Source organism: Anas acuta, chromosome 26 (genome assembly GCF_963932015.1).
Source record: "Anas acuta chromosome 26, bAnaAcu1.1, whole genome shotgun sequence".
Lineage (NCBI taxonomy): Eukaryota > Metazoa > Chordata > Aves > Anseriformes > Anatidae > Anas > Anas acuta.
Genome location: NC_089004.1, coordinates 2,480,832 through 2,490,813, shown reverse-complemented (window position 1 = coordinate 2,490,813; position 9,982 = coordinate 2,480,832). Strand labels below are relative to the sequence as shown.

The 9,982-nt window shown below is 40.0% G+C and overlaps 2 protein-coding genes across 2 annotated transcripts in view; both read right to left on the bottom strand.

The window, feature by feature from the left end:
• Positions 1-37: 37 nt before the first annotated feature.
• TIMM13 (translocase of inner mitochondrial membrane 13) lies at positions 38-781 on the bottom strand. Its single transcript, XM_068661795.1, has 3 exons — positions 567-781; positions 368-436; positions 38-270 (listed from the first exon to the last, which is right to left on the bottom strand). The coding sequence occupies exons 1-3, from the start codon at positions 702-704 to the stop codon at positions 172-174; spliced, it is 306 nt and encodes a 101-aa protein (XP_068517896.1). The 5' UTR covers positions 705-781; the 3' UTR covers positions 38-171.
• A 1,388-nt stretch (positions 782-2,169) lies between these two features.
• Positions 2,170-9,982, bottom strand: part of LMNB2 (lamin B2) — a 30,625-nt gene continuing 22,812 nt past the window's right edge. Inside the window, exons 11-12 of the mRNA XM_068661782.1 lie at positions 8,668-8,769; positions 2,170-7,466 (exon numbers count right to left, since the gene is read on the bottom strand). Coding sequence (XP_068517883.1) covers positions 7,425-7,466; positions 8,668-8,769 — 144 coding nt within the window. The 3' untranslated portion in view covers positions 2,170-7,424. The remainder of the gene's footprint in view (positions 7,467-8,667; positions 8,770-9,982) is intronic.

Genomic DNA, 9,982 nt, shown 5'->3' with positions numbered 1-9,982 from the left:
TCCTGGGTTTTGGTGCTAATAAAAGCCAAAGGATGCAAACGGTTCAGCGAGGGTTTATTGCTCTGCCACGGCAGGGGCTGGGGAGGCGGCGGGATCTCGCCCCCAACCACCTGGACTGGCCGCTTGTCCCTTCCCCGCATGGTCCCTCCCTCGTCCAGGAGCTGGGAAGCTTCACATGTTGGCTCTCTCCCGCTGCAGCCGCGAGTTGTAGGCTCGGGAAACCGTGTTCCAGGAGTCCATGTAGCGGTCCATGCACATGGCGATGCACTTCTGCGGCAAAAAATTAAAAAAAAAAAAAAAGGCCCTGAGCTGGGGAGCGCCGCCGGGGTCACCCCTCGGCTCCTCGCCTTGCCCCGAGCGCGCTCACCTGCTCCGAGTTGTCCAGCGAGCCGCCCGGCTTCCCGATGCACTTCCGAAAGCATTTGTCCGTCATGCGCTGCGGAGAGAGGCCGTGAGAGGCGGCCGCGGACCCCGGGCTGGGAGCACCGGGCCGGGACCGCCGCTGCCCCCCCCCCCCTTCCCCCCCCGCCGCTGAGGCGCGGCTCAGGCCCCGCCGCCCCCCTCACCTGTAAGAGCTCCTGCGCGTTGGCCACGGCGATCTGCACCTTCACCTGCTCCATGATGAGCCCCGGGTCCAGCTTCCCTCCCCCGCTGCCCCCGGAGCCGAAGTCGGAGCCGAAGTCGGAGCCGAAGCCGCTCTCCATGCCGCAAAGTCACCGCGGGCAGCGGCCCGCACGCTGCCGCCCAAATGGCCGCCGGCCGGAACTACAGCTCCCAGCGTGCACCGCGGGAGGCACAGGGCCGGAACTACAACTCCCGGCACGCCCCGCGCCGCGCTCCCTCAGCCGCCCGGGGCCGCTGCCTGCAGGGTGCTCGGACCGTGGGCTCCGTGCCCGGGCTGCCAAATAACTCGCCCGGTCCTGCTGGGTGGGCTGCGAGTGCCAGACCTGTGACATTTTGCGAGTTAAATACGGCGCAGCGCTGGGGTATCGAGTTTAAAGCAGAGCCTCACACGCTGTGGCGGCGGGAAGGGAGCGAAGCCAGCTTTACCTCAGAGAAAAGCGCTAAAAAACGTCCTCAGGTGCCACTTCCCAGCGTTACAATGAGCAGTAGGATTTGGGCACCCTGCAGAGAGCAGCTCCCCGGTGAACCTTCTCGTTATGGGATTGAGTCGTGTTCCCTCTAGCCTAGACACCTGGCTCAGCAAAGTGGCTCATGCCCTGAGCACCCGCACAATGGGACAGCCTCCAGGACGCTGGAGGAGGTCATAAATCAAACGGAGGATGGTAACACATTTTGTAGCTTTTTTTCAGGTAGATGTGACACACAAAGGATGTTGCTGTTGCCCTCAGCATTACAGGAGAGCTAAAGCCAAAACTGGTCTCACCTTCAGTAGCTAGACAGCAATCAGAAGACAGCGTATTGCAAAACCACATCATCCCTTTGTGGGTCCATCCACTTAAAAACAGATGCACCACAGTTCCTGCACCTCAGCATTCCACGCAGCTAATGCTGAAGGTAGGGTGGTTACCCAGCGTAGAAGTGTATGAGTACAGACAGGTGAAAAGAAGTGGACTGTGAACCCAGAAGACTGCATTCTGTTTACTTTCTGTTTATCCAAAATCCAGGTATCGCTTTTTCAAATGTGAGAAAATGGGATGGTTTGGGCATGGTCAGAAAAGCAAAATAGTTAATTGGAAGGTGAGGTAGGTTGATGATGCGCACGGGTAATCACAGCAATAGTTCAGCCCATTTCTCAGATCCTAAGTCTCTCAGAATCTGCTTTTTACTCTTGAGTCAGGAACATGTTCGCTAAATGGAAACAACCCCTGCACTGGAAGGGCTCCATAGGGACAGTGGGATGATGAGAGAGGGAATGGAAGTTGATTTGTTCCTGACACTCAAGTTCTTCCTGCTGCTTGAGTTAGAAGCAGTGCCACTGATCAGTAAGGACAGCAGTTTCCCCATAGCACTGCCTGTGTAAAATTTAAAAGAAAGGGCTTATTTGTTTCTGGACACACCACTTCATTCAACCATTTTTTTTTTTTTTTTAAAGGAGCGCAGAAAATTCGCTGTCCCATCTCACTATACACAGGAAGGGCTCCTGGGATAAAGCATCTCCAGCAGCCCAGGTTACCTCAGCATTGGTTTAAATGAAAGACAAACAAATAAAATGCAAAACATTTATTTGAGTGTGTTGTACAAAAAGTTTCCAGTCATAAAATGTATATTACAAATCATTGAAAAAGACAAGACATTTGGCATGCATATTCTAAAAAGAAAAAAAAAAACACTTTGAAATGGTAAAGTCTAGATCATTATGTAGTTTTCATGAGCTCCATGTAACATTTTCATTCTTTTGCTTATATTTCAATTTGTAACCTTTCTCTCAAGTCATTTTAAAAATCTGAACCTCCCAAAAATTAGTTTTCAGCAGCTGACTGAAGATGGTCAGTTAAACTGGCCAATGACCAGAGCTAAATAAAGTCTGTGCTAAAAAAAATAAAAATTAAATTAAAATCACAATTCAAGTCACAAGGCATCACTGTTATGAAAATAGAGTTCAACCCAGAAGGTACTATTGTGCCCAAATGTAAAGCATTTTTGCTTAACCTTGTTTAAAACAGCTTATTGCTTGTACTTTTAGTGTAATGATGATCTGGGTAGCTGGAATAGAGTAACATCCACCTTATGGACAGAATTGTCACTTCATTAAAAGCTAACAAGACAATTTAGAAGTTCAATAAGACACTTTTTTTCCTGAACTCTAAGTCAATTCACTGCTAGTGCTATTTTAAACAGAGTCTTTCAACATTAAGCAACCTTTTCACACTCTAGACCTTAGCATTTCAAGAAAGGCATTATGCTTACAAATAATAATTGTATGTAAATATGGTCTTGTATAAAAACAAAAACACTTAAATTATTTTAAAGTGGTTTAAAGCTAAGCACGTTGAAGGGCAAATAAAAATTCTGTTTCCCAGGCCATTTTAAATGTTTGACAAATGAGAATTTCTAATTTGTCTTGACATTCAGCTAAAACAATACTTTCAAAAATGCAATCACTATCTCACCTTCCACTCACTGGTTTACAACAAGGCTTTGTCTCCTGGCTATGTAGGATGTGGGGTTTGGACCCAACAGTGGCAATAAAATCCAGTATCAAATATGGATTTGCCTTCGTTTAGAGATAAGACTTCCAAAACAAGATACAGAAAGAAGAGACTGAGTAGCTTAATAGTGAGGAAATATTAGAAGTGGCTACACAACATAGAAAACACAGATCATGGATGTTTGCATACAGCATCAAAATCTTCTTGGTACACACGAAAGAAAAATATTCTCAAATGTTCTGGTGTGTAGAGAGGATTTCTATGAGCCTCTTCTAACCAACCCTGCTCAGGTTGCAGTTAAAAGGCCTTCCTACAGGATGAGCATTAACAAGAAGGAAAAAGGGTGTATAAAAAAAATAGTAAGATCCCTGAACTGAACATGAGGTGTCCTGTTGCTCAAGGATAAACACACACAAAGAAGTGAATCTCCTTTCACAGTAAGGTCTGCTTCGCACTGCAATATGATTTTTGTGACTAACGCAAGCTGCAGACAAACTCGTCTGGCTTTTACATTACAGTCCATGGGAAGCAGGTGTTTTTTTTTCTTCCTGAGACTTTTGGCTCCTGCTACAAACACAAACAATGCCAGCTAACTCCCACCTAATGGCAAAACAGTGCTGAAGACAAGTGATCAATACATCAGTGTAAACTACTGTTTTTGTCAGGGCAAATCCAGAGTCCTAAGCTAGCCTAAGAACACAAACTGTGAAATAAAAGTGTGCAGCAACAAAGCAATCATAGCCACTCTATTACATGGAACAAGTCACTGCAATACAACGGCTTAAGTAACAAATATAGAAGTGTGGTGAAAGAAGTGCCATGAAACAGAGGCTCTATGTAATTGTATCTCACTCTGCAGGACTCCACGTTACCCATGGTTTTGCAGACGGCTGGATTTGTTCAAATAACCATTTTTACATAGTACAAACTTAGGAGTAGGTATACATTTACCAGTATTTTATGTGATTCTCTATGCTCTACACAATGAAAAGATCAGCTTAACTATCTTTCTGTAGTTACGCTGTTCTTATTCCTTCCCCTTCACCCTGGTGCAAATTACTCAGGAATAATTTTTATTATTTCATCCAGAATAAAATTGTTTGCTTGTTCTTCTGGAAGGAGAGCATCCAGATGGGCAGTTACACTCAAATACCTACTCTGACATAAGCTATACCGGTTAATTTCTCTAATCAGAGAAGCCTTAAAATCATTTTTCCTGATAAATCAAATATCTTATATATCAAATACCTTCAAAGCACTACACTTGGTATCAGACAATGGAGTAGAAGTGTGATCATCTAAATTCCTCAAGAGTGGTGACTGGCTCACCTACAGGATCAAATAGGAAAAGGGACACTGCTTTTTATTTGAACAAAAAAATCTTCCTTTAAAGAAAGAAGCTAAAGAATCAATGCTTTTTGCTTTGGTAAAGCCAAAAAAATTAATCTCCTAGTAAGGAGCACCAACTTTAGACTGATAGTACAGAAAGTGAAAGTAGTTATACTGAAGCTCAGTATCAAAAAGCAAGCGAAAAGGATAGTGTCTAAAGAAAACAGACACAAAAAGAAAACAAGAAGTGGAATACAGTAGTTTTTCTGTGTCTTTTAGTTTACAGCTTGGAATTATTTCTTGAATTCTAAGTAGCCATTTAGAAAGCACTGTGGTGATGGAATCACACATTCAGACTGCTGTATTAAGCTTCTCCCACAGTATCAATCATTGTTGTCTATGAACACCTATTTACGCCTAAACTTAAGGAAAAAAGGAAGTGTTTCTAAAGTTAAAAGAACAGCTTCAAATCTAAGGACAAATTCTGCAGACTGTTACTGAAGGGCACAGTGCTCACCACAAAACACCTGCAAGCACTGATCCTTAAGGCTACAAGAAGACACATTTCCCATACAGTAGCTGTTAAAAAAAAAACAAAATATGGCTCAGGTAGCAAGAGGTTCTTCCTCATTCAAGCTGCCTTTCTAGCCCATTCTTTACAAAAAAAAATCACAGAAAAAACGCAAATGAACTGCACATTCATTGCTTAGTATTTAAGATCACAGAACAATCTTATATTTACAGGACAATCTTAAAGGAGAATAAGAAATCTGAAAACTGGCCAATGTAAAAAAATAAATATAGATCTTAAGAAACGATGCAAAAAAAAACCCTCAAACACTATGGAAGGATATTATAGAAGCTGTGGGTCAGACAGGGAAATAATGTCCAGTGGTTGGAAGGTGCATTGCAAAAATATTTTTACACTGATTGCATTCATTTGTGTAACAGCAATTTAGAAAAGGTAATTGGTAACAGTATGTCTGAGAAACATAATTTCATTAGATATGTTTTAGAGAGAGAAAGAAAGACATGACCTACTACATATTTAACCTTCTACGCAAGCAGAGTGGGAAAATTATATTAGAAAAATGGCCAACAATGTCAATAAATTGATCCCATTAGCCCAAACAGCCAAATCTTCCTACTGCTTTTTTGTAATGTATCTTTTGATAACAAGCATAATTCTAACTTTGCATTAGTTTAACGTCAGTAATTCAATTATCCCACCCAAAGAGAGAAAAGCAGCATCTTGAATTTATTTTTAGATGGCAAAATATATCCATAGAAGTCACTGCTGTTCCCACCCTGCTTGCATTGCAAAGCCTTCAGTCAGAGCCACTAAACTGACTTTCTAGGTTATATCTGTCAGTCATAACATTGTTCAGAGAACATACATCCAAAAGCCACCGAAAACATTCAAACCTTGTAGTCTGTTTGATGAGTCTAAACTATTTGAATGACAAGATCAGAGTTCAAGAGTGCGGGTAAAAACAGGATTCTATGCTGTCATCAAATGGTATCCAAACTACTATTGGGAAAAAAAATATTTCTTGTACAGTAGCCAATACGTTCTTTGAACAGTCAATTACTTTTCCTAGTGCTTAAAGATGCACTGCTATCTGAATATTAACCATAGGGGAGTCAGTTACCTCCACAAAAATGCAGCATAGGAAACCTGAAGCTAAAGGGACATGGTCAGAGACAAAATGCATCACATTGAAATAAAAATCATCTGCTACTTATACAAAGCATTCTTTATATAAAAAGGATTATTCACTTCACTCACTGTTACTTTGAGGATCTGAATACTGCAAAGCAATACTTATGTCCAAACCAACAGCAGTTCCTTTTAACTTTAAAAAATGTCATTAAACTATTTCTGTGCTATTTTGCAAATAGTGCTTAATATATCTGACAATGCCCCTCGGAATATATGACAAGTATGAACAAGCTGCATCTAGGTTTGTCTAAAAAACTCAACATTTACACAGGATAACCTTTAAAACTCCAAATATTTATCATTGCCAAAAGTAAAAATATTTTCAACATTAAAATCTTAAGTCATTCTGTTCAATGCGGAATATGTCAAAATGGTTAAATCATGATGCTTAACATCATAAATACTGTACATCACAACTTGCATTCACAATTTAACAAGATCTCATTTGTGACAATGTCAAAATCCCTGGAAAACACAACAATTAACTCTATTTTTGACACTTCCATACATTAAGATGGTGTCTATCTCAGGAAAGCAGAAGCCATCACTCTCCATCTTCCAAAGTAATGATATGGAGCTATGGCGTTGACAAGATTCAACTGTTTGTACTAGGCTGTCAAATCCTAGAGCAGGACAAAATGCCACGGTCCTGAGCTAAGACCAACAGAAAATGCAACTACCCTTTGTTACTTCCACTGGTGGAGTAGCGTTTCTAATGAACGCAGTGTACAATTTTCTTAAGCTGGGCACTGCTGAGGACACCATTAACTTATTACCATTTCTTAAAGGACAAACTACCATGAATCAATCCTGAGGCCCTGCATTTGAACATGTTTTCTTAAAATTCCCTCTTTTTTTAAAATATAAGTTATCCTGGTTATGTATGCACCGACTATAGATTTACCATACACTCAAGGAGTCTCGTCTCATTTTAAGTAAAAAAAAAAAAAAAAAAACTTTTCTGCTGCAGGTTTGAACATAAGACTTTAAACTCTGTATGGGGAAAAAATATTTCAGTACAGTGATTCAACAAGAGGGAGAAATAAAGAAATCTATTAAAAATTCTGGCAGTTTTGTTCAGTAAAGGTTTTTTTTTTTTGATTTTTTTTTATAAAAATGTACCAAGGAGTAAACTTCAAAGAAATCAGATGATACGTATAAAAATAGTTTTCAGTGGCTCTGGAAGGAAAAAAATAGCAAAAATAAAAGGAAATAAATGGAAAAAATAGCAAATAATAGTTTCTTTTTTTCTTCTTTCTTCACATCACTGCGCATCCTCTAGAGGTTGTTCTGGGATCCCCCTAAAATAAGAAAGACAGTGTTAAACTCAACTACATGACAGTGTTAAACTTCATTACATCCTTACTAGCTCTTGATATTTTAAGACTAGATTCTGGTTATCATCTCAGCTGGTAAAAGCAACTTTTTCCTAGTTCAGTTATGTTTAGGGAACATTGCAACTATAGATAAAACATATTACACACCACAGTCTAGCCAGCATGAAGACACTGATACATTGGTTGTTGTAGTTTTCTGTAACAGGTTGAGAGGTTAATCTTCATAGTTTCAACATGGACAGAGATGGCAAATGAAAATCATAACGTCATTGGCTTTAGAGTATTAATTTACTCCCTTTATTTCAAATGTTGTTTCAATTTGAGAGAGATTTATGCTGCACAGCTGCTTCTTTGGGTGGAAAAATATTTGTTTCATTTGCTTTACAGTATGACTACAATGTTCAATCTCCTTGAAACAAAGAAAAAGCTTTCAGAACTCAGCTTCAAACCTGCACAGAATTAGTTCTCCATGAAAGAGCTATTAATGGTCACTGATCAAATTAACCAAGTGTTTCAGACTGAAATAATAGGAAATATTTTTCTAGAATCACTCACATAAAGCATCTTTCTTTTTTTCATTCTGCTGACCACTGGTTAGTTAAATAAGTTATGAAAACAAAGAGGTGGTTTACATAAATCAAGTTTATTTCAAATGTAGCAGGTATATACTAAAAATAAAGGAGCACTCCTCCCTTCCTTTTTAGTGGTTACATTTCCCAATAGTTATATTCTGCTTACAGCAAGAATGACACTTTTTTTCTTATGGAGAAGCAAATACTGGAACGGGAGATACTGGCCCAGCAAATACTGTCTGCTAACACTAATATTACCAACCCTAAATATAGTTTAAGTCATTGCAGCGCTGTAAACTTGTGATGTGTAGCATATTTCCACTGGTATTCCAGCATCCCAATCTGACACTAAACTTCACTTGAGCTGTACAATTATTGACTCAAGTAGCAGTTCCTGGAGGAATTGCTCACACTGTATTCTCTCTGCACACTGTAGTGATGCTGCAGAGCTGCATTGCCCTCTGCAAGCATCTGTTGGAAGAATGGACCAGAAACTCAGAGCTAGTGAAAACTTGAAGGGACCACCACAATCTCATTGCTGTTTAATCTAACCAACCAGGCACAAATTAAAAACTTGGTCTGCATCTTATTACCTGTTGGTTGAAAATGTCCTCCTCTCCAAACTCTGCTTCATCCTCTTCCTCTTCATTCTCTTGCATGACTACCGATTTAGTAACAGTTCTCACTGCAACTTCCTACACAAAACGAAAGACAAGGAGTTTTTGCTATACCATCAATATAACACCCCACTTAAAGTTTTGAGGATTCAAAGCAATTTGCTCCAGATTCAAAGTTAGCTGTGCAACCAAATACCTGTAACACCCTGAAAAGCACAAAAACATTCCTAGTTCTAACTACCAAAAGACAAGTAATGTAATTTAGCTTCAGGAATTTTCTTTCATTCCATAGGTATTTGAGCAGTAGCAGCCATGTTTCAGGTGGCCATTACTCAATTTTTTACAAGCTCGTAGCAGACTCAGCTAGGAGCTGTCTGAGAGATATTGTAACATCAGAAACTAAAGTTTTTCGTTATGATTACACAGCATTAAGAACATTCATTATTTGTTAAACTTTTTGTACCTATTGCATGTGAATTATCAGGACAGTCTTCCAAACCAGGCACTAAAAAGAATTTTAAAACATCAGGGAACTTCCTTTACTACTACTTTTGAACACTTTATTAGCAGTATGTAATTCTCCTGTAAACCTTGCAGCCTTGAAATTGTAGGAGCAAATTTTTAGTTGTGGAAAAAGTCGCCCTCAACATACACTTCTAAGCAGGGATACTACAGGTAACCACAGCAAGTAAGGACATGGATTTGAAGTATTTCCATACACTATTTTAACCACTTCTTCTATTTGAATACTGAGCCAGAGAGCTTTCTATCTATACAAATGACCCTCCCTCCTACCTTGTCCTGTGCTGCTGTTCAGGCACAAAGTGCTTCCACAGAATTGCCAGCAAGAGAGGCAGCATGAAAACTGATACAACTGAGGTCTGTATCAGTTTCCTATTTCTATCGGACAACTGGGATAATGGCACATTTATGAATAACAGCCAAATTACGATCTTCCCTTGCAGGAGTCTTCTGCAGGGATAGTTCGAAAAAACAGTTGTGGGCAGATGTAGGACAACGAAGAACACAGAGAAAGCAGTGCCAAATGAAAACTTCTGATATACTTCCAACACTGAAAAAGCAACTATCTTTCCACATTAATAATGACACTGCATCCCAAAATATGGTGGGTCCTACACACTAACTTTTAATTGCCAGCAATATTTATTTTCTCTGCCTCTTTGACTGAAAACACAAACTTAAATGCCAAGCAAATCCACTACTAGCAGGGAGTTTTTCTAAAAATGAGAAAAAAGTAGTCTACGGATGTAATAAGGATAACAATCACAGT